This window comes from Centroberyx affinis, unplaced genomic scaffold (assembly GCF_046629955.1).
Source record: "Centroberyx affinis isolate AG114_WGS23_722 - 3 ecotype Tasmania unplaced genomic scaffold, CSIRO-AGI_Caff_v1 ptg000893l_1, whole genome shotgun sequence".
NCBI lineage: Eukaryota > Metazoa > Chordata > Actinopteri > Beryciformes > Berycidae > Centroberyx > Centroberyx affinis.
In genome coordinates, this window is record NW_027279481.1 from 61,406 (window position 1) to 86,689 (window position 25,284).

The 25,284-nt window shown below is 44.8% G+C and overlaps 1 protein-coding gene across 1 annotated transcript in view; it reads right to left on the reverse strand.

Annotated features, from left to right (window-relative positions):
- ncanb (neurocan b) overlaps positions 1–25,284 on the reverse strand; it is a 132,834-nt gene that overhangs the window by 42,990 nt on the left and 64,560 nt on the right. The window contains exons 8-11 of the mRNA XM_071521499.1: positions 24,180–24,473; positions 22,067–22,972; positions 16,008–17,252; positions 586–702 (exon numbers count right to left, since the gene is read on the reverse strand). Coding sequence (XP_071377600.1) covers positions 586–702; positions 16,008–17,252; positions 22,067–22,972; positions 24,180–24,473 — 2,562 coding nt within the window. The remainder of the gene's footprint in view (positions 1–585; positions 703–16,007; positions 17,253–22,066; positions 22,973–24,179; positions 24,474–25,284) is intronic.

The window sequence follows — 25,284 nt, forward strand, 5'->3', positions numbered from 1 at the left end:
CTCACACACACACACACACACCTACAGCAGTGCACAGCCCATTTCTGACAGACACATTCTCCCATCACACAGCTGAGTGGAAAGATGAGCTGCCTACCACTCCTGGGGCAGAAAGTGAACACACACACACGCACACACACGCACACACACGCACACACACGCACACACGCACACACACACACACACACACACACACACACACACACACACACACACACACACACACAGAATTGAGCACAGTGCAAATTCAGTAGTGTGTCACAACTGGATGGTTTACAGCATACTATGGATATTCCCCATTCACTTTCACAGTCAGGGAGCTTGATCCTGGCCACAGCAAAACTACTGGACCTGATAGGTAAGGTCCTCTTGGCTTTGAGTGCGCTGAGATTGGATCCAGAGCCCGACTAAAAATAAGGAAACAACCGGTCCTTTCCTCTAGATTTCATTGTACGGTACATCTGGTAAGCGTTCTCCAAACATATGCCTCTCTCTCTTTCCCTTATGCCACAGTGACACTGCGTCTGTCTGCAGCTGCTGACCTCCCGGGTCTCCCTGTTTGACCTTGGCCCGGCGGTGACTCACCAATCTCGCAGCTCTCTCCAGAGAAGCCCTGAGGGCAGTAGCAGCTGTAGCCGTCACCCTCCTGCAGGCAGCTCCCTCCGTGGAGACAGGGGTTGGTCTGGCATGGGTTATTCTCCACTGGAAAGAGAGAGAGAGAGAGAGAGAGAGAGAGAGAGAGAGAGAGAGAGAGAGGAGAGAAGGGGGTTAATTGATAGGAGTGGGTGTACAAATGTATATATATAATTCATTTTCCAAAGAGGACCATTATGTGTATGGGGGGGGGGAAGTGCCTCAAACGTTGACAAACTATGACAGGCAATGAGCCAGCGTTATTCCCCTCTCATTATGCCCCTCTCCTTGCCAAGCCCATCCTCCTCGCTTCTCTTCCCCCCTGCTCCAGTCTGTGACAGAGACAGAGGAAGAGTCGGCAGACAGTACGTAGAGGTCCGACGCCCCACCTGTCCCCCGTCTCTGTGTGACTTTCCACAAGGTGATGGATTGGCTGTTGTTGCGTCTGTCGCACCCCTGTTTATCATGACTGATGCTCGGCAGGCGAAGGACAATGTGCCGACTCCCTCCCGCCGTTCCCCTGCCTCTCGCTCGCAACCCGGGTCCTACTGATGAGCCAGGGTCCTCATAAATTAGCTGATCATTGCCCAGGCAGGCACAGCGGCGGACACCTATTTTTATGGCACATTACTGTGTCGCGGAGAAGGTAATAAACACATTTTACTTCGTCGGGCCGTAACTCCGCGGCTCTTCAAGGGAAATGTTTTGGAGGATGAATGGTGGAGACTGAGGAGATTAAGTCGTAATTATTGCTCTTACATTTTAGGATGGGACGAAGGGAGGAGGAGAATTTGACAAGGACGGTTAGAGCGCGATGCGGGCGTCAAGATTTTATATTTTGTGTGCAGAGAAGTACTGTGGGGAACTGGCTAGATTAAGTGTCTTTTTATTATCCAATCCTGATAGGATTCCAGCCTCTGACACAATCTGTCAGGCCATCTAATACACTGCATCTTCTCCATAATAATACCCAGACTCACTTAATGATGTATGAGCAGAGAGATAAAGGTGTGCAGTTCGCCTCAAAGCCTTGGAATGTGTGTGTATGTGTGTGTGTGTCTATTGCTGCTCCTTTGTGCGACCCTGACTCATTCTGTGCCGGTGAGATATAATGTGAGTGTGTGTTCAATTTCCTGCGAAGCAGAGTGATAGGCTCCTACCCCTGCAGAGAGCCCGCTATTGATACACTGTGCAGGGGAGCTGATGTAAAGGCTGCCTTTGAAAACATATCAAAGTGATTCACTGAATGAGAAAAACCATTAGAGACAGGCTCATTTCTTAAACCAACAGGGGGAGAAAAAAAACAACGCTGTACGTGATTTGAAAACATACATTGCTTAAAGGTTAATGATGTACTGATGGAGGTGGTGAAATCGGCAAATGCTGAGCAGTGCAGGCCACGTAAAAACACACACAGAATGGCCGCTGGTGATGTAAGAGCCTGGTAAGGTCTGAAAGTGTCAGGTAATGGAGTAGAGGAAATGGAGAAAAGAGGTAGAGGAAGGGAGCTGTTTGTGTCTCTTTTACCCTCCATCCATCCATCATCCATCTATCTGTCCACAACAAATAGTCTTCGTCCAGAGCCCCAGTGCCAGGCAGTCTATACTGTATGTGTGTGTGTGTTATTTTGTGTGTGCGTGTTTTTTCAGTTTTTAATTAAAACTTGGACTGGAGTTGCATCCAAAATATCAAATATCGACATTTTTGTAGAATGGGGTTTTCAAGGTGGCTTTTGTGTTCCATTTAAAAAAACACTTAATTTTAATTCCAGGCAGTTGTTTTTTCTAACCCAGAAATTGGATGTGTGTGGAATTCATCAGTTGAAAATCAGTTGAATGAAACAGGAAAGTAATTAAATTTGAATTATTATGAATCAACTAAATTATTATTCCAAATTCCGCAACTTGTTTTAGGTAAGGGTTTATTAATACACAGGAGTATTTTGGTTTCCTTCAAAATACCAAGATTTATCCAAAAAGAAATATAGTTTGAGACAGGAACATCTCAGGATGCGCCTGAGTTCTCAGCAAACCCCACGCATGAATCCACCTGAGATGCACTTAATGCCAAATATAAGTCTGACGTCTGACTGCCGCTGCATGCAGTTTGGTATTAAACCCCCGCTGTGCAGACTTCACTGCACTCTGAATCACAGTCCAAGTGGGCATGTGTCTGCTCCAATGGACAAGACAGTGATGCACACGGTGTTACTGACAGTTGAGTGCCAGGTCATCGAGTTATATGTAATGTTTTGACTTAGTCTAAGCGGACAAGGCCTCAGGAGCCAGAGATGAACTTCTCCCACTCGTCCCCCAGGTCACTGAGACTGGCTGAACATAGAGATTGTTAGGATTCTCAACGATAACGAGTCATAGCTCCAGTTTTTGTTTGTTTTGCAATCTGAAATAATACTGTACACAAGCTTCCTTTGCCATCATTGAAAATGGGCGAAATGAACGTTAAAAAAGTAGTAAGCCTTATACATGGATGGTATCACCAATTGTTGTGACTGTGTCTAGGAAAAATAGACTAGTAGACTAGTATATGTGACTTTGTGTGTGAGTGTGTGTGTGTGTGTGTGTGTGGGCATGCATGTGTCTGCATGGGTCTTAGAAAATGTAAGGCTACTGCCACTAGTTCATTTTTCTCCATAAAAGAAGGGCACGGAGCTAAAAATGAGCTGAAATGGACTCTCCCTCATCTACCTTCCACTCGCACTGATGAATGGTGGTAATGCTGTCTGTGGTAATACAGACTGAGAGCTGAGCTAGTGTGCTGTAGCGGAATAGGACATTGATCCAATCTGCAAACAATTAGTAACGACTTATTACACACAAATGAGACTGTTCTTCACCATCTGTCCGCAAACAGCAGTCCGCTGACTTAGCGCTGGGATAATATGTACAGTACACAGAATAGGAGCAGCAGTTATCGATTGTGTAGACAGACACATTTCAGTATATACATGCAGATTACATGCAAGAACGGACAAACACACATGCACTCAATGTCACACACTAACGGCTAACAGAAATGAAAAAAAGAGATGTAACATGTCTGGTTTAGTCACGTATAACTTTAAAGTTTATTCCTTGGGATGATTTGGTTGTTCCCTTGGTTAGGAGTGTTTGTGTGCGTGCATGAGTGCAAAACTGAAAATGAATATGTAAGTGAAAAATAGATAAAAATGCATGAGACAGAAAGAACGAGAGAGCGAGAGCGAGAATGAGAGAGAGCCTGGACAGGATGCATGAGAGAAGAGGGAGCTGGTGCGTGGGATAGAGGGGAGGAACAGGGAGGAGAGGATGGAAATTAAAATTTAGTGTAGAGTGGGAGAAGTATGGGAGAGAGAGATGGATGGAGCACGAGAGAAAGAGAGAGAGAGAAATGTCAGGAAGGGAGGGACAGAAAGACACAGAGGGAGCTATCATACATTTCCTCCTCTCTTAATGCTAGCTGCTGGCTTATGATTAATTACACACTGGTCTTAAAATAGGTCGCCTCTTCCATTCCAAGACTGCGTCTGTGTGTGCTACATGACAGGGAGAGAGACAGAGAGAGAGACAGAAAGAGGAAGAGAGAAAGAGAGTCCGAGAAAGTAGGAGAGGATGAAAGAGTAAGCGAGACTGTCCGTGTGTGTTTTATGACAGAGACTCAGTGTAAAGAGAGAGACACAGAGACAGAGGTAGATACACAGAGATAGAGAGATACAGAGAAAGAGAGAAGAAAGAGAAATTAAGTGCCACATTTAAGCCTTATAGCTTTCAGGGCTGAGCGTTGTGGCGTAACGGAAAAGCATCCTCACAAAATGGATACTGCAAAGTCCTCTATCTCGACACAAGGCACACACTGCAACATCTCTTCAGCCCTGTGCAGTATTTCCTGAAATCTAGTCTACTGTGTGACATTTTCCCACACTTGGGGGTCATCTTAAGTTCTTTGTAAGCCCCAACGGAAGAGAGATTATCTTAGCGTTACGGCATATTTGGGATGCTACTCCCCAACGAATTTATATATACACCCGCGATTTAGAATTGACCGTAAAATAAGATTGTAATAGGGGAAACGTTGTGTAAAGTGTGAAGTCTGAAGCTGAGTGGTTAGCAAACTCGAGAAAAAGGGAAGCTTGCAGAAAGTTTTTGTTGACACAGAAACACTGGCACACACACACACACGCATTCATACATAGTCACACCTACATCCCATCATAATCACACACACACACACACACACTTACATACACCCACTTACCACCGCTGTATGCTATGCTTAGACTTACTGAACCTTGTAATAGCTTTGCTGAGACAGGGATCATGCCTCAGCCTGTTCAAGTGTTCCCCTTCTATGAGCGTGATAAGCCATCACCTGGCCACAGCGAGAGCCTTAAAATTTAATGTTACATCCCTAAAATGTACTGGAGCACACAGAACAGTTATGGCCATATGGATGGCTGCGCTAAACTGGGCAAAGAACAGCAGTCACCATCATCATGACAGCTCAATGAATGTGAAATGTGAAATATTCATATTGTCACTTGCATGACGGCTGGCAATGAATATGTACTGCATGCATTTAGTGGTGTTACGGAGCAATAAAGACATACATAATATATCTGTGCATCGGTGTATGTGGTTCCAGACTATCACTGTTCCAGGCCACATAAACCATAACTGACATGTACCAACCCTTGTGTAATTACAAGTACATTGATGCAAAAACCAAGGCCAAACAACACATTCCCCACATCTCCAGCATGACTAAGTCAAATAGATTTTGCTGATAATTCTGGCCGTTTTCTTTAACCTGCAGGAAGATGATGATGAGAGGGTGCAGCAATGTTAATTATGATAATTCTGTAGTAAACCACAGACAGAAAAGTATATTAAATTTAAAATAAAAGTTCCTGTGATTGTATAAACTCTCTGACTTTCATTCTATTGTCCTATGTAGCAAATTACACCCAACGTCACGCAGGTTAATTGCAAATAGTGTTTGGTCCAAGTCTGAACTTCGGTGAATCATCCCAGGTGTATGAGTCCAAGTTTCCATCTCATCTGGAGATGGACAGGCTGATAGGTAGACAGACAGACAGACACAAAGGTAGGTACATGATCCATGGATCACCGTTTCCCTAGACAGACAACTCGCTCACTCCAGATGAGCTACAATTACTGCCACGGCAAGCTGAATGCACACCGGGGGAAATATGAAACCCATTTCTGCTGAAATATAGATAGCACTTCTCTCTAGCACAGCTTGGTGCGTTGTGGACCCCAATGCAATCTCAGATTACTGCAATACGATTGATTTACAGAGGTGTGCTTCGTGAGGGCAGGAGGGAGAGGGGGTCGGGAGCTGGAAGGCGGGAGAGGAAAACGAGGGAGACGAGGGAGTTCAAGAGACGGAGAGAGACAGAGGTTACGCTTGCTTGTTGGTGGAGCCGCTTCCTCTCCGCTCCGGTCTGTGCTGATGATGTCAGTGCTCCAACAGTCAGCCTAATCGACAGCCTAGTGTGCGTAGGTAGGTATAAACACATTTTTTCCTTCACCGTTGCAGCCACAAACCCACCAGTCAGTAGTATGGAATATTACACCAAACAGCTTCAGCTCTGCAATCTATGAGGTTACACACACAATGGAGAGGGTCAGGCAGACTCCCACCTCTCCCTTTTAACCCACAGCACCGACTGCCAGTCAAAACCATGGAGAACCTCACAGCATGGTCAGAGGTTCATAGGAAACTAGTGTGTGCTGTGGCAAGATAGCAGTTTACGTTGAATACTGCTATTACGAACCTCATCCTAGCAGATCAGAATAGAGCCGAAGTGATACAGTGACACAAAGTGTGCAGTGATGACATGAATCTGGACATCTGGTTGTAAGGGCCACATAAGCTGTTGCTAAAACTATACTATTAGTCCAATGGCTCGCTTACAGAGTCAGTTGTCAAGAAGGATAATAATAATGTAATACTTTATTGATTCTGTTTTTGTTTGCCCCCCCCCCCCTCCACAGTGAGGTCAGAGTGCTGAGTCAGCTACTGTACAGAACTGCACAACCACAGCTGGTAGGGATTCAGCCCTCAAGGATAATCGACGAGCCAGAAACTTGCCGGAACGGGGCTTGAACACAGGTCGTCCAGGTTGAAGGGCTCCATACGCCATCTTGCACCCTTTGGGTATATGTTCATATCATACAGTGAGGGCTGTAGATGGAGCAGGTGTAGCAATGTGATTACTGTATCAGGCTACAACAGGGTAGCCTCTGACAAACTAGGATTGATGAGCACTGCAGGGGAGGGAGCAGTTATTTCTGTCTGTCTGACCACCATACAATGCCTCTCTGGGTGTATCTGTGTGTGTGTGTGTGCAGGGTTGAAAAGGGTGTACATGTGTGTGTGGACTGCAGTTGGTAGTGTTCAGCATAGCCTTCAAAAACATGCCACATGTAATTCATTAATGTAATATTATGACTGAGCACACTTAGAGTTGGAATCAGAACTCAAATTCTGTAATGTAACTTCTTATGTGCTTTTGGATTGCCTTGCCAAATTATTAAATTTTTCCAAGTTAATATTATGTAAATAGTGCTATTATCATATTACACATATTATAGCCATGTTTTAAATGGTGTAAAATATCTATATCAAACAAAATCCCTCTTTCCCTGTAAGCATTTCTGAGCTATCCAAAAGTAGAGTGAAGTGTGGAAATGTGACCAGAAAAGAAGTTTAATCTTGCACTTCTTAGCTACAATGGCAGAGCAAATTGTATTAAAAATGCAGCATTTCAGGCGCCACATGGATCATTTGGGAAAGGACCTTTTTGAGTCTATTTTTGTACATCACTGCAAATTGAAACTTTCCATTTTCAACTTCACCTCCTTCACATTGCATAAAACGTTCTCTCTCTCTCTCTCTCTCTCTCTCTCTCTCACTCTCTCTCCCTCACATGCACAAGAAAACACATACGCACAAACACGCACACGCAACCATTTTCCAACACGCACACACAAACTATCGAAAAGCATGACACTTGCAATTAGCTATAGCGCCAGAAGCCTGAGACAGCAAAAAGCAGCCGCTGCGCTCTGAGCGAGCACCTCGTGGACCCGGCGTCACACCGCATTAGCCTGGAGAGGAGTAGGGAGGAGTAACATGAAGGCAACTCAATACAACCCAATTCAGCCGGCCCGCGCGGCGAGACGGACAGAGAAATTGGGGGTCTATTGTTACAAGAGCGGCACTTGTGGCGTCTCCATTGGTCCTAAATAAATTGCATTATCTGAGCTGTCAGAGTGGCAGGAAAATAATCCATCCTGGCTTATCATCACAAACACATTCTATCCATTTTGGCTTTTTTATTCTTGACGTTTCTCTTCAATGTGAGTGTCATTGCTCTCATTTTCCGGGTTTCATAAGATGAGAATAGCGTATCAGAATCCCTTCAACTGCATTCCAATATTTGTAATTATCTAACAATATTATATATGCATATGAGACTTAAAGTATGCAGAACAGTGAGAAGAACAGTGTGTCACTGCGAGCGTCACTGATGTATCTGAAATGTTGAAATATTCATGTTGTGACTTGGCAGCGTTGAGCATGTATTATCACACGCTAAGTGATGTCACAGTGCCATAAAAATACACATGTGCATGATTAATATGCAGTCAAGTCTATTGTGATGTATAGATGAGTCTTCAGGTCTTTCATCTCTAGTGGAATTTCTGTAGTAGATATACTGTAGGTTGAGAGAGAGAGAGAGGGGGAGAGAGAGAGAGAGAGAGAGAGAGAGAGAGAGAGAGAGAGAGAGAGACACACACACATGCACACACAGCAGCACACACACACACACACACACATTGGGGATCTCATACCGCCTTGCCTGCATGTTCCTACTCCACTATGGTTACTATCAAGAAGCTGCTCTGACAGCAGCACTAATAGGCGAAGCCGGCTGTGGGCTGGAGGGTTTGCCTGGAGACCTGTTTAAAACTCCACAAAGAAGAACCTCATCCTCCCATTTTAAACGACCTCCCGACCGCCCTCCCCCTCCCAGGACAAACTCTGCGGTGCTTTGGGCCTGAAATGAAACGAATACTTCATATTTCTTTCATATGCCTTACACCTTGCAACCATTTATTTCCTCTTTATACCTTACCAGATAATTCTTTCCTTCACAGCCCCCACCTCCACCCGTTCAGAAACCTTCCTTCCCCCCCTCCTTATCTTCTCCGTGAGTCCTCCCTCCTGGAAGAGCTCAGTGGGTGTCTCTGACATGCCCTACACATCGAGCCCCATCCACCCTTCCACCCACCGTGGGCTGCTAACTGCATGATGCGTTGTGACTGACGCTGGGAGCTAACCACCCCTGCTACTGCTGCTGCTTCTCCTTCAGAGCCGGGGAGAATGAGAGGGAGTGGAGTCAGTAAAGCAATCTGGCAGCCCGAAACCCCAGCTGGGTGCACTTGCCCTCTCCCCTGCCACTCCTCTGTAGCTAAAAAAACACCACGTTTTGAATTCATACATTTCACTGTTAACCTCGATGGCAGACGGCCCAATTTTCAATGGCGTGCGCCTGCATGTCTGACTGGCTGAGTCACAGACCGGCGGTGTGGCTGGCTGCAAATGGAGAATGAAAATGCAAGACTAATATCTCACGGACGCTGCTATTCAAATCTCTCAGGGCATACTGCATGCATAATAAAGCCTCCTATTTCCGTCGTGCCATTTGGTGAAAAGGAGTTTCACATCATAATAATTCCCGTACCCGATCCCTCTCATTTAGACGTAAAAAAAAAAAAAAAAAGACAGTGTGTTTGCCCACTGTGCTGTGAGGCAGAGCAACCGGTTTGAAAAACAACATGGTTATATAGTTTGTCTCCATTCTTTGTCCTCCGAGGGGACAGCCAGCCAGCCAGATAGAGTAGTGAAATAGTCTGTCAATGCGGGGAAGCAGAATGCTGGTATATAATCTGATAGGGCCTCAATGCTCCATTCTAATGTTTGCCCATATAACCCGACCAGGTTAGCCTCTCCCATTCTGCACAGCCGCACAATGCCTCGACGGAGAGGATTATATTCCTTCTGACAGCACCCTGCCAAGCTCTCTGTCTCCATCCGTCCCTTGCTCTATTTCCCAATTTGTGGCACACAGAGGTGATGTTGTTCGCAGCTTTATAAAACTCTACGCACCCTCAGGGGCCCCAAGGCTGTACCCGACAATAAAAACTCACGGAGAGGGATTCATCGGGGAAGGAAAAAAAAAAAAAATCCCTTCTCATTGAATCACTGTCTGTGGTTTTAATGGGGTGACATATGGCTCAGTAGAGGTCTTTTCTTATAGGTTTACAGAGGCAACTAAATGAAAATGATTACTATAAACACAGAGAAGATTAAAACGCCTGAATGTTCCAACTAACAGTTGATGGTTTCATCTGTTGAGTGGTTGGATGTGTTTTTACTTTGCAGTTTTATCTCTCATTGAGCCAGTTGATATTATCACGTTTTCTTCCTAGCCAACAACAACAAATGTTCACCATATTAGGCTGGTATGGGAGACTGGCAGCGAGTTCCCACTGTTAACTTCCAAGCTAGGTGTTAGAGAAACACCTCTTACTACACATTATTTCACTACAATGCTTTATGAATATGAAGGCACAAGGTATACGCTGTAGCCAGGGAAACAGAAAACTTGGAGCCAGGCATTCAGTAAGGTTTCAGTGGCTTTCTTTCATTGTCGTTACCTTGTTACTGACGTTAAACTGAAACACTTTGCTTTGCCCTGCAACTGTTCTTTCAAGGGCTCCGAGAGGGGAAAATATGCATGAAAACAACATCCAAATTTTTTTTTCTCCAACACTATTGTAGATCCTTTACCAGTAACAGTCAAGAGATTCAGTCACTCATCTGCCATAATGGGAGCTCTGGGTCAAACAATCCTGAAAATAAAATACAGTTGTCTCTGATGGGGCTCCTAGAGGCTGAGTAATCACTAGGTTTTGTTGTGGCTGCAAAGATAATAAAGCATTTTTATGAAGCCATAAAACTGCCTGTTTAAGACAGCTTTTCAGTTTGTTTTTCAGGCCCACTGCAGAATATGAAACCCAAATTTTGATGGTGCATTAACTTTAGAAAAATAGTCCTTGTTTCATTGACTTTTACATGTATAAATCAACAACTTTCACTGCCAAATGTCAATGAACTCTTATTCCATTTATTTTAAATGTGTTCGTTACCTGCTATACAGAAAATCCCTCATTGAATATTTAGTCACTGGCTGTATATTTTAGCTTACTGTTGTGAACTCAGCAGCACTTCAGAGAGTGGCAAATATTTGCCTTTCATATTACTACTCCCTGTAATGTTCAGTGGCATTTTGTGCCACAACACTTGACTGGGCCTACTGAGAGACTGGGTGTCAAGGGCTGCTGTGCTTACACAGAAGTGAAGAGGGCACTTTACTATATTCTTGCTGAATACATATGCTTTGAAAACTATTTCAATATGCATCTGGATCGGATACAATTGCTCTGTCACTCAGTAAATTTTCTCTAATAGAATATTGTCATTCAAGGCCTATTCCTGTGAAGATGCTGCATACATCAGGCGAAAGTAGGCGCTTCAAACTCTATCATCCATACTGTACTGTTGTGAATTATCAAACAAGCAGTCAGTGTACACAAAATCCCCAGTGTGACTTCTTACCACAGTATACTTAAGCTCATTTGCAACACTTTGGTTGCTTCGTTATTCCCCTAGTTAACAGGACACGAAAAGCCCATGCTCAGTCAGCACAGACTGGTGCGTAACGCCATTTATCCCGCCCCACAATGGAGCCAGTGTCCCTCAAGGCTGTTCTTTAACAAATCCCATTCATTTAATAAGCAGCAGCCAATAGCACAGGATTAGATTCAGCAGGAGCGTTTGATATGGAAAAATAGAGGAATTACACCATGAAAAGAAAGAAGAAGAGGAACTGGGAGAAGAGAAATTGATAGAGGAGGCAGATGAGAGATGAGGCACTCGGACTTAAGGGTGGTGACTCTGTTTTAATGGCAGTGACGAGTCTCCGAGTGATGAGATTCCTGCTGAGGCTGGGGGATCAGGAAGGGATATGGGTGGGAGACAAGCCCATTGGCTGCCATATGTTCTATCACACTGGGGGTCAAGAGGCTCTCTAAACATGGCAGACACAGACACAATGACCAGAGGAGTAATAAAAGACATAAACTCAGGGAGAGAAGATGAGAAACAAAGGTGGATAGAGAGTGAGTGAGTGGGAAAGAAAAAGCAAGTGAGAGTAAGAGAGAGAGAAAGAAAGAGAGACAATGAGAGAGAGGGGGAGGCGGGGGAAATCAATAGACTTCTATATGCAGCATCGAGACAGCGTGCCCTCTCACTGCTCCAGACAGCATAGCCAAGGACTCCAACAACAGCCAACAAACTGAACATCTATCCACAGACCCATACTGATAATGCACCACCCAATCCTGTCCCTCTCCCCATCGATCTCTTTCTCTGCCACACCCACCCCCAAACACACACACACACACACACACACACACACACACACACACACACACCTCAACCTATTGCCGCTTCTCCTCCAAATTTAACACTCTAATTTGGTTGAGGCCTGGCTGCTGTGTTATTGATGTGCAAGAAGTCTGATCCATCTTAGGTCCCGGGACAAAGCTTTGGCCAAGACGGCTATAACTCAGAAGCATCCCATTCGCTGTTTGCCAGGTTTCAGACACTGTATCAGGTTGGCATTGGTAATTTAAAGGTTGGACAGACAGCCTGCATTACTGTATCCACTTCCCACTCCATCACCTCACACGGCCAGATGCCTCTGCTGGTAGAACCTCGGTAAATTTCCACGCATGTTTACCTTGCGGAGAGCGAGGCGGGTTATAAACTATTCTAATGTTGTTATGCACAGAGGACTGGAGAGGACTTTTGTAAGTCTTTGTCGGATTGCAAACTTGGTGCACTTCACTTCTACCGCAGCCTTCCATTAAATCCTGAATCACAAACTCACTTTGAATTTTTGGCTTCAGGATTATGCGATATGCAAATGAGGATATGAGTGATTAAGAGAAAAATTTAAATGAAATGTGCTTACTTTCTTACTGTAAACAGTATGACAGTGTTCACAGAGAAGGATTAAGGCATCCTCTGTGTGTTTGTGTGTGTATGTGCATGCGTGCGCGTGTGTGTGTGTGCGCGTGTGGGATGGTGTGACATGTGGATGGATTATCCAGGTTTACCCCTGTGCAAGCTTGGCATGCCGTGTGTATGTGTGTGCTTGTTCACATATATTTATTTCTTATGTGTGTGTATGTGTGTGTACGTCCACCCATCTGTGTGTGTTTAGCTGGAAGGCAGAGCTATGGGGAATTGGAACGCCGGATATGGCACCGCAAACCAATGTCTGACCTTATCACTTGCTGATATATGGCCAAATAGGACACAGGGGGCTGAGACAATCCTGATATCGAGGAATGAATGAAGGTGAGAAGGAAGTAAAAAAAAATGTAGTAACAGAAAGAAAGAAAGAAAGAAAGAAAGAAAGAAAGAAAGAAAGAGATGGACACAATGGGTATAAATTGGGTAGAAAGAGCAGTCATTGCTCTCCAGAGGCTCAGAGGACTGCCTTACTGTAGCTGCTGATCATTGATTAAAGAGTTTTATGAACTCCCACCTACACCACTGGGGAGGACACACTCACCTCTCTCCCTCTGCCTCTATCCCACCTCCCATTCCCTTTTCCTAGATCTCTCCATCCCTCTGCCCTTTCCTGTCTCTCTCTCTCTCTGCAGTAATGGGCACAGAACCATTGCTGTAATTTTCTCTGTCCTATAACTGACGACTACAAAAGGTCACTCAAAGGGAGGGGTCTCATGCTTCTAATCACTCAGCTAGAGCAGGGCCACTCGCTCCATTCAAATGCCACCCTTCGGAAAATCCTAATGATTACAAAAACATTTTTTCCTTTGCTCATGCAATAAACATGGGCAGCAGGGTGGCATAGTGAGTCTGACCTTCAACTGGAGCACCTGGGTTCAAGACGCTGTGTCAGCAAAACTCTGCCCTGCTTAGGTGTCCTTGAGCAAGACGCTGAAGCAAAAAAAGAATTTTCCCTTCTCTGTTAAGTATCATACTATGATCAGCGGCACGGTGGATCAGTGGTTAGTACTGCCGCCTCACGTCAAGAGGGTCTTTTCTGTGTGGCGTTTGCAGGTTCTCCCTGTGTTTGCATGGGTTTCCTCCCACAGTCCAAAAACATGAAAGTCAGGTGATTTGAACACTCTAAATTGCCCATGTGTGTTTGTGTGTAGTATGGTATATGATGTAGCATATGATGTATAATCTGTATATGATGTAGTATGCGTATGTAAGATGTAGTATGGTATATAACTTATATTTAACTGTGCAATACCGATTTCTTTGTGCAATAATTCAACTGTGCAATAATTATTTAATTATTTACACTGGTGTATATATTGGAGTATGATGCACATATTGTACATAATTCTTATTTCTCTTATTTCTATATTATTATTATTATTATTCTCATTGTTATATATTGTAATATAATGCACATATTTTACATATTTCTTACTTTCTTATTTCTATTTTTCTTACAATTTCTTATAATTTCTCTATGCTTATATATATTCTCTTCTACAATGTGAGCAACTGCAATGTAACCCAATTTCCCCTCGGGGATCAATAAAGTATTTCTGATTCTGATATGATGATATGTAAAGCCCTTTGAGACTGTGATAAAGGGCTATATAAATAAACTAGACTAGACTAGATCACTGTTGTTATTAATACAAACTAATGAAGCGAAGCCTGCAAGCTACTGCAGACAACTTGAGTGTCGCTGTGCAGATGATGCATCAGCTGCGTATCGCCGTCACCAAATGGGCGTTATATGTATGCTGTCTAACTCACCTGCTCGCCCTGCTGCTGCTGCTGCTGCCTCTGCGCCACACACACCGCACCACCACACCGGCATCCACCTGTGGGTTTGCATTGATCTCTCCCTGCTCTTGCGTTTGCTGGCTTTTAATTTCGCTTTGTAGGGAGTGATACTAAACAGAGCCTTGACTCCAAAATAAAATCTATATGTACGTTTATTCTGAATTAAATGTTCCCATTCAGTATGTGAGTTGACTGAATGAACTATATTATACACTCCAAGAGATGCAGTATGTAGTGTTGTTTTCGTGCTCATAATATGATGCCACTCTACAGAAACAAGTTCTGTAGTTCTGTAGCAGATTTGAGCAGTTCCCTCTCATGTAACAGCCTGTCAAGATGGCTATTGCTCCTTGACACAGTTAAAAAATGTATCTTCGAAATCCAGAGAATGCCAGAATGCTGAGAAGGCACGAGTGGCATTACTCTAGCAATGTTACACACAAAATATTTCAATGCATCTTTCTAGGCAGACACATTAAACAGCGAGTAAACACGTTTTGGCTCTTTAGATTTCAAATTAAGACAAGGAAGAGACGGGCGTCCCTAACCGCATAGCATTTGTTATGTTCATTTGCTCAGCGGCTTTCTCCCACAGTGGGAGAAATGCAGCAGGTCCATTACCCATCAAAAGAAATCAATGTGAACAAGCTGAGACAAAGGGCACACACACCGCTATTATGGTGAACATGAACAATAAGTTCGGAGACAGAAAGAGTGCGCGAGAGGAAAGTTGAGTCGAGCAAGAGAGAAATGCAAGTGAACAAGAACGAACCAGAGAATGAGAACGGAGAAGAGACTGCAGTCAATTACGAGTCCCATCTTGTAGTTTGCGTCTACATTGATTTGTTGGGGAGTAGGATCTCTGCTTCTCCCCAGTTCACCTAATTGCGCTCACTCTGACCCTCTAATTACTTCACTAAAGCCTAGTCGGTTTCACCTCATGCTGTATAGAGCTGTCTCTCTACCAACCAGGGAACGAGGGAGAGGGAAAGAAAAGAAGATGTAAAAGCAAAAAAAAAAGGCCTAGATTAAGAATGCATGACATGTGTGTGTGAGAAAGAGTGTTGTTCCCATAAGTGAGAGAGGGAAAGATGTAGAGTGAAACAACAAGAGACAGAGAGAGTAAGAAAATAGAGGTGTGTATTTTTAAGGTGGTTTGTGGAGCCTGTGGACTCGGCTGGGAGGTGTGCAGCAGTGTTAGCATAACGATGTTACCATATGTCACCTCAAGACAGCGACGATGTGAATTATGTTTCTGGCTCTCACTGAGCTGCATACATAATTAGATAAATAGCTTCTGATTAGATAATCACTCATAATCACGAAGATAATGACGACGGTGAAGTCAATTTATCAGTAAGACTAGGAAGCTTACATACCTGATGGGTTGAGCCCGAAGCCCCAGTTGGGTACGAGGATGCCGAATGGGTTCTTGTAGGCGTTGTCTTTCGTCACCGGGGCTTGGTCTTCCTTAGGCTTGAGGTTCACCGCTTTGAAAGGCGTCCAGCGACTTCCCACCACGAAGGACTCGGACACTGCTGACCTGGATTCCATTTCAGTGGCACCGCCCTTGGGGTATGATGCGAGGGTGGTCAGCTGAATGAAGGCTACAGTTGATTGAGACCCATCACTGGGCGTTGGAGTGGCTGAGAGGTCAACTGTACCCACCGTTTTCTCTTTCTCTACTTGAGCCCATGCGATGGAAATGGGCGGCTCCTTGGTGGAAGCGCTGTCGGAGGAATCTCCTGTGGCAGATGTAGTTGTGGTGGTGGTGGGATCTGTCCTCTGTGTGTCTGTGGTCATCAGAAGCTCCGCTGTGGTCGTCTCGGAGGTCGTCAGGGGTTCCATGAGGGCTTCAGGTGTGGAAGTCACCGTGTCAGATTTGGTGACTTGCTTGATCCTGGCTTGATCCTTGCCCTGCTTCCTAAAAACAGGGGTAAACGCTGGATGGGAATTGCCTTCTCTTCTGTTTGAGGGAGCAGAAGAGAGATGCTCAGTAGGCCGGCGGACATAGAGGATCTCTCCCTTGGCCTCCTCTGCTGTCTCTGGCCCCTGGGGGTCCTGAGGTGGGGTGGTGGGCTGCTCCACTAGCTGCCACTGGGACAGAGTGGTGTGCTCAGCTACAGTCATGTGCTCAGTCTGGCCTTGGGTGAGAGAAGACTCTGTTTCAGGACTGAGTTTGACACTACTGCTGTCCAGAGTATTGGTGTTAACCTTCGATCCAAACCCACCAGGGAAGTTACTTCCTTCACCACTCCCCTCCGTCTCCTTCTCTTCCCCTGTCGCAGTTCTGGCAGCTGGCGGGTTGTTACCCCCTTCTTCGTCCTGGTCCCTCCCCTCACCGGAATAGTTTTCTGGGTTGTCCAGTCGGAGAGAGGTGGGCAGGGTCATCACCTCCAGGGGCCCCGCTTTGGCCTCCATGGGCTCCCAGGTGGAACTTTTACCTACATAGGCTACGTTTCCAGGGGGGCCTAGTTTGGAGCCACGCATAGACTTGATGGCCCACCGGAGCTGGCTGCTGGGGACCGGGGCTGAGGCCATGCCCCCTCTGGGACCCTGAGGACTGGATATGTTGACAGGTTCACTGGGTGTTGTTCTCTCATTGGGACCTAATGCAATGAATTCTACAGGGAACAGAAGGAGAAAATAGAATAATTAATATGATTCTGCTGAAGGGAGGAAATGGATTTCATTTAATGGATGTGGAATTTGCAATTAAAATCTCCTGCCTGGCTACAACGCTTCTCCTGAAACTCTTACAGAATACCTGATACCACACGAGTGATAACGTGTTTCACCTGTGATATCACGTGATATCATGCTATCACATGTGAGGGTATTATGATCAGTGAAGTACATGTTTTAGCATGTGACACCATGAAAATTATGCATGTGGAATCATGTAAGCACATGTGAACATATAATGCCAAGGTACTGTGTTCATGTGATATTATTTTAGCACATTCGGAATTGTCTAAACTTGACACTGTTCCTGTGAAATAATGTCGAGTCACATTTTTTTACATGTGGATAACGTGAACTCACACAGTCATGTGGATAATTCACAAGATCACAAGTTAATTTTTACATGTGTTTTTTTTTCCAGTAAGGACTCCACTGTTTTTAATGTAATAATATTGATATTTGGAATCATTTTCCCAACAGTTTATATTTATCATGGTTGATATGCACCCAGATGTGCTTTTGTGTAGTTCATTTAAGGTTTGCATAAATATGCATAAATAAATCAAGACATTAAAATGCAATTGGGAGTTTGGCTCAATTTTCCCTGGATAGTATGTTCTTCATTTGTAATCTGTAGGCTGGTCTTTGGTGAAGGCAGCAATTTATAGTAATTTCTGCTAAAGTTAGATGTATTAGGCTACTCTCTTCACCAGTGGTGCTGAACGGTGTGGCTGCTAAAGCTACTGGAGTTTGTAGACAAAGATTTGAGCCACCCATTGTCCGACCTCCATAACCACATACACAAATGCATGCACGCACACACGCACATACCCCACACACAGACACAAAAGGATGGAAGGATATATTCAAGGCAATTTCACACTTCTTTTCTCTGTCCCTTTTTTCTCATTCCCTACGGATTCTCTTACCCCAAACAGCCCCCTGCTGTATTATGTTTGCCTGTGGTGAGACTAGCCATGTGGAAAAATGCAGGACCACTTGCAACACTGTCGGCAAACTACTTCCTTTGTGCATCTACAACAAGCTCCATCTAGAGATGTTTATTTAGATGAAGTGGACCACTGTACCTTATCTGCTTACCGCTTTAAACCAGACACTGTCTACACTATCAATAATTCATGCTGGCTATATGTGTGACTCATGCCTGGTGTGTTTTTTTTAGGGCATCGGCGCAGTTGGGTTATTGAGAGCCCCAGCTAGTGTTGCTGCCATCATCATTGCTCAGTTCGGCTTGGCTGTCCTCAGTTCAGTTCAGATGTCTGAAAAGTATAGCTATGCAGCAGGGGGTATGCTACACAACCCAACACAACAAATTACCAAGCGAGGGAAAACATACACAAATATGTCTACGCATAAAATATTAAAATGTATGTAAATTATTCAGAAGGTCTGGTGTTGCCTTACGCCTAAGTGAGGTTTATGAGCCTGAGGTTCATTTCCATAAGAGCCACGTAGACCGGCGTAATTGTCCTATTAATAATCTGAATAGCTAATTACCCACTTTTACTACACACACTGATGAAAGTGAGAATAATTAAACACATTAATCTGGTTTGATCATCTATGTAATGACTGATATAATAAATAAAATGAGAGAATTAGTCATAGGTTTGGATGATTTCATGGTGCTATTTACAGCAGAGTTTTAGTTCTACTCCACTACTGTAAATCTGTTTGCGTAGAGCTTGTGCTAAGCGGATGCTGAGAAAAGGCGGCGACTCAACATTGAAATTCTGCAAAACAAACTTATAATAAACTCCATTCATATCGGTAAATAGGGTAAAATCAATTATGTGGCTCCATTGTGTGGTTCCAATGAGAGTAGTTCTGCTGTGTTGACTTCCCTTTAGTGGAGTAAACGGGCTGAAAGAATCCCTCGGGTCAAGGCAAACATGATATTAAATTGTGAGAGTGGAGGCTGACAATGAGAGAGAGAGAGAGAGAGAGAGAGAGAGAGATTCTCTGGTACACAGTGTACGGTGCCAATGGCGCCTCAGTCCCTCCGCAGATACGGCATCTAATAAAGAAGACTGAAGTTATTGCATGGCCATGTGAATCATGTCACACTCATCTACATCGAGTGTCAGTGTACAAGCTCCACTGCGCGTCGATCACAGATTTATTTCCTGGGGTTGATGAGACTGGCGTGAGGCAGACATGTATTTCTTTGACAGAAGATCAGGAACTGCTTACAGAGATTGGTGATATTCTAAATGCTTTTGTTCTATGCAGATCACTCCACTAATATCATGAAAATAACACTCGATTCAAGAAAATTCAAACAGGTTGATTCAAACAGAAATTATCTCAACCCACTGATATATTTTTTCACTTGTTTTAAGAAAAATAAGACTCAATATTGACTTAGTTAAGATGGATACTTTCTGTAGTGCAATGCATGCTCCCCATCTCCCTCAATCAAAGAGGCAACATGGCACCATCGATTACTCGAGAGCTTTGAGATCCAAGGGATAGCCCGCGGTGTTCAATAAGACAGTTAATTCAGCCCTCTGATGCTAGTTTAAGCAGAGACATCAGTTCAGCAGCTTTCCATCAAGACAACATTAGAGAGAGAAACTACCCCTCCTCATCCCTCCTCCCCCTCTTCTCTGTTCTTCCCCCTTTCTCCCTCCACTCCCCCCCCCCCCCTCGCTCTGCTCATCCTCGCCTTGGTGATAATTACCACCTACCTTCAGAGAGCCGGGGCCAAATTGGCAGAGACATAGATGGAGGTGAGAGCGAACACCGCCACAGCCCAACCTCCACATTAATTGGATACGGCTGTGAATAATGCATGCAGACTAAAGCTTAGATTTTCAGCCGACGTGAAACATTAATACCTTGGGGGTGGCGTCGGATTTCAGGTAGCCTAGCTGTGAGTATTTATATTAATGAAGCCGGTGATTGCTAGGTGAGAAAATCCTATCGCCTTTATTGAATTGCTTTTTCTAGTTGTCTCTGAGTGACAGTTTAGAGTTTACAGTCTTTCTTTGTTTCTTCTCGTCTCAGTATGGCTGATGCCCAAGGATGTGTTATTTCCATGTGGTAGTCATGAAAAGAAAAGCTGCCAGCCTCCCCCCTTTTATCCAGACAGAGCTGACTGTGCATGTATGCTCTTTCCCTGTGCTTCACATTCATTCAGTTACACACATTCATGCCTGGGAGCTGCTCAGTACAACCACATTCCTCTCCTGCTGGCCAATGAGCAGCTTCAGTGGAGAAATTTGGGGTTTAGGTGCCTTGCTCTAACACCCCTCAACAGTAGTTGTTGACCCAGCAACCTTCCGGTCACCAGCCCGCTCCTCTAAGCTCTAGGCTACCGCTGCCCCTTTATTTATAAACTGGAGGAATCGCAGGAATTGATTTGGGGCTTGAAGCCAGAGTGTGTTCAGAAGAGATGAGTGGAAAATAGTGACCTTTTCTATCCCCAGGTGTACAGCACCATTCTGTGGAGAATTCACTGCACTGTGGATGTTACCTAGGGCCTCCGGGTTCTTCGGCCCTCACTACGTTACACATTCACACTCACTCACTTAGCGCGCGCGCACACACACACACACACACACACACACACACACACACACACACACACCAACACACAAACTAACTCTGGACCCCTGCAGTTGTCAAGCCTTCTCATACTCCCCAGAGCATCTCTCTCTCTCTCTCTCTCTCTCATATTGTGGAAGGTGTCCAGCCTGGTCAGCACAGTGCAGTAGACCTACCTCTCTCCCTCATCCCATCTCTCTCGCTCTCTCTCTCTCTCTCTCTCTCATATAGTGGAAGGTGTCCAGCCTGGTCAGCACAGTGCAGTAGACCTACCTCTCCCCCTCATCCCATCTCTCTCTCTCTCTCTCTCTCTCTCTCTCTCTCTGCAGAGAGACTGCAGAGCACAAACTACTTAAACTTGTATGCCTGGTCAAGCTGCTTTTTTCCTCTCCTCTGTCTATTTATCTCCCAAAGCTAACCCTGGTCACTTTTTCAGCATAACAATTCTGGATTGTATGCTTTCATAAAAAAAAGTTAACTGTAACTCATAATGCAAGTATGTATGGTTGCAAACAAACAATACATATGTAAGCAATCCTAGTTGATTAAAATTCAAGTTTAGCTGTCAGTTCTTCTGTCAGCCTTTACATAAAGCACACTGTAAATAAATATCAGAATGAAAGCAAAATAGTCTCCATTCACATATTTTGGATATATGTGGTAAGCTCCTTTTGTTTATGTTTGCAATTACTGTTTAATTAAATTTACAGCGATACTTCAAATTGCCCTGAGCAGGAATATATTATAACATACTCCAGGGAAAAGAAGAGAAAGTGGAATGGAGAGAAATAGCCAGAGGAGCTATTTAAAAAGCATGACATAAACAGTTCCTGTATTTACTAGCAACATATTTGAACTGAGCCTCCATTTGGAATAGAACACACCTTTTCAGCTGGCCTTCCCTGTAAACACCAGGCTTTCAATGTCACACTCAGCTATTGCTTTTAAAGGTTAGTAAATATTTCTTCGTAAAGATAGCATGAAAACAAAATAATTTCAAGATAATGTGAAACCTGGATAAAAGCAGGATGCACTCAGGACACACACACATACAGTAAATACACATGTGCACACTAACACAAATGTACACATACCACACACACACACACACACACACACACACACACACACACACCACAGACACAAACAACAATAATGAGTCAGAATCATGAAAAGCTCGTACCATTAAGAGTGGATGGAGGATTGGTAAGAGATGTGGTTGGGTCCTTTTCCCCAGGCTGAGTGGTGGTGTCACCGTGCCCTGCGTTTTGGACTGCAGCCACTAATGGAACCAATGGCATCACCTCTTTCTCCTGCTCAGACAGACCCTCCTCTGGACTCTGCAGTTCCCTGGTAGGAGGCTTGAATGAAGAAGCACCACTCCTATGCTCCATGATAGCATTGTCCATGCTGCCTTTGTTCGCCCCGGCTTTTGGTCCACTAGGGTTTCCTCTGGCTGCTTCACCCTGTGCCTGTTCCTCTCCTGCTTTTTCCTCAGGCACTGAGGTTCCTGCGGCTGTGGCAGCAGGACTCTCTGTCTCTTCCTCCCCCTCGCCTCCAGTCCAGTACCTGAAGGGCCTCATCAGAGAGTTAACAAACTCCGCCAACACACCGTTACTGGTCTGAGACTGGGGAGTGGAAGATGCTATGGACGATAATGGTGGGGGGTCAGAGGATCCAAAATGGCCACTGTCTTCCCCGCCTTCTTCTTCATGGGCAGAACCTCCATGGCTCTCCAGGTGTTCCAGGGCGGAAAGGCCCAGGATGTTGCTACTCTTTGGGCCCCCAGAGTCCTCCTGGCTGGTTTGGTCGGTTCTGGGCCCAGCCTGGGAAACGTCCCAGACCTGAGAGTTCTGGATGTGGATGACTACATGCTCCTCAGAAATCTCAGAGGAGTTATTGCTACCAGCAATGGAGCGGACCCCTGCCTTGTCCAAGTTGACCAGGCCAGTCCAGGTGGAAGACTTGGGGTAAGGGGCGCCACGCTGGGCTTCAGTGACCGAGGACATGGCCTCTGCTGCTGGATTTGCGGTCTGGTATGAAGTCAGGCCCCGTGCCTCCGCTGCCTGGACCCCTGCTGACTGGTGGGCTGGAAAACACAACACACATTTAACTCAGAGCAGCTGTGCTGTTTTCACTTGACCTGCTTTATCGGCTGCAGCACAACACAGCATTGAACTTCACTTTATTACTCTCCTGCCAGTGCAGCGTCAGTAAGGCTGTTATTGCTATTGAAACAAGATTAAATTCAGAGCATGAAACAAGGTATTATAGGCTTTGCCAAGTTATATCACAAGTGATGCATATTTTTCTAAATCCATTATTTTAAAAGCAAACGCCTATCACTATTGAATTATTGAATATGCATACAATTATGTTAATGTGGTATTAATGAGGTTGTACAGGCAATATTATTTACATGAACATGTCACCAGATTCGTGGTATTAAACAAAACATATTACCATTTTTATCTACTTTTTCTAGCTCAAAGACATCATTTGTTTTAAATATTCATTTAAATGTGCACAAAACATTGTTGGTGCAATGAAGTGGCTCATCTATCAGCTGTATTTTTTGACAAATGCACTGCTGCACTGTTCTCATGCTGTTCTTGTTTACATAAACTGATTAGGTTATGCAGATGTTTTGCTGCGATTAAAAATTTACAAGCTGGCATTGTAAAAACAAACTCTATAATTCTTATATCATTCTATCTGCAGAAATATCATTTTCAGATATCATTCTTAATCTGTAGTCTGATACAATCTACACTGCACTGGATACAAAATCTCATCATAAAATACACATTATCAATGCACAGACTATTTAGTGGAGTGTAAAGTCATTCCAAAGAGAAGATGAAACTAACTTATTCCAGTCTCAAATGGCACATAATGAAAGGACAAGGTCAAACACAAGGTCACAGCAAATCCCTATTGGACGCATTCACTCTCTCTCTCTTTCTACCTCTCTCTCTCTTTCTACCTCACTTTCCACTCCCTCTCTCTCTCTCTCTCTCTCTCTCTCTCTCTCTCTCTCTCTTTGTTTCCTCAGTCTTTCTCTGGGTTGCTCTCTCTTTCAGGCTTCACTACACCACAACATACAAGCCTTCAAATCCACCAGGGGGGACAGAAATGTCACACAATCCCGTCGCTGCTACTTCATGCGTGACACAAACATCTCTCGCACTAATTAAAAACCAGAATGGAAAACAAGTCCCCGGACTCCCTCTGGTTACCATGGCGATTACCACGATGATGTCACATCGAGTTTATCATCACAGCGTTCACGGTACCTCGGTAGCAGTAGGCGTCGAACAGCGCCATGGTGTCGGGGAAGCCGGTGCGGTTGGGGTTGTTGTAGACGGTCCGCACCCCGGGATCATCTCCGCCGCAGTTCCTCCGCGGGACGTTGATCGGGTAGCGGACGCTGCCGTCGGCCAGCCAGCCTGGGTCACACTGGTCCAGGCCGGCCTGCCAGGCCAGGTAGAGCTGCCCGGCCGTGGCCAGCTGGGCTCCCAGGGAGTGGCAGTGGGTGGAGGCCGTGGCCAGGCTCAGCTTCTCTGGCAGTGAGGAGTGGAACACTTCGCCTGGGAGGAGGAGGAGGAGGTGGAGGGAGAGGAGGAAGGAGAGGAAGAGGAGGAGGAGGAAGAGGAGGAGGAGGAGGAGGAGGAGGAAGAGGAGGAGGAGGAGGAGGAGGAGGAGGAGAGATGAGGAGTTTAGCTTAGTGTGCTACAAAGCAAAAGGTGGAGAGCCTGAAAGCACTGTGGCCCTTAGACTAAGATCTTCTTTGTTCAATTGGCTTACAATGGAGAGTTTTTGGTTGGTTTGGTTGGGCAGCTTGGTTGGTTGTGCATTGCACTCTAGGTGTGTAGGTACACTTTGTGTGTGTGTGTGTGTGTGTGTGTGTGTGTATGTGTGTGTGTGTGTGTGTGTGTGTGTGTGTGTGGTTACATGTGTGCCTGTAACTATTTCATTTTACTTTGAAGGCAATAAGATCTTTTTGCCATTTCTCCTTTCCTCCTTTGTCAACCTCTTGTATTTTATGAAGGAAATAAGAGGTGGAGGCTTGGAGTGGAGAGTTGAAAGAAAAGTTTTACTTGCCATGTATGTGAATGCTCTGTATTTTCTGCATAAAACATAATTTCGCAAAAAAATACCAATCCAAAGTACAGACAAAACCTAAAGGAATCAAATTGATTGATCACTGTCTGAAATCAAAGGAGTTATAAAGAGGGATCTGAGAGGAAGACAAGAGCACTACCAGTAACAGAGGGAGAAGTGGAAGGAGGGTTGAGATGTGGATAAATTAGTGATGCACAATAAGGCTGGAGAGAGCAAGACAGAGAGCTTAAGAGGGCCGTACCGACTGCAAAGCAGAAATAAAATTATATGATCAGA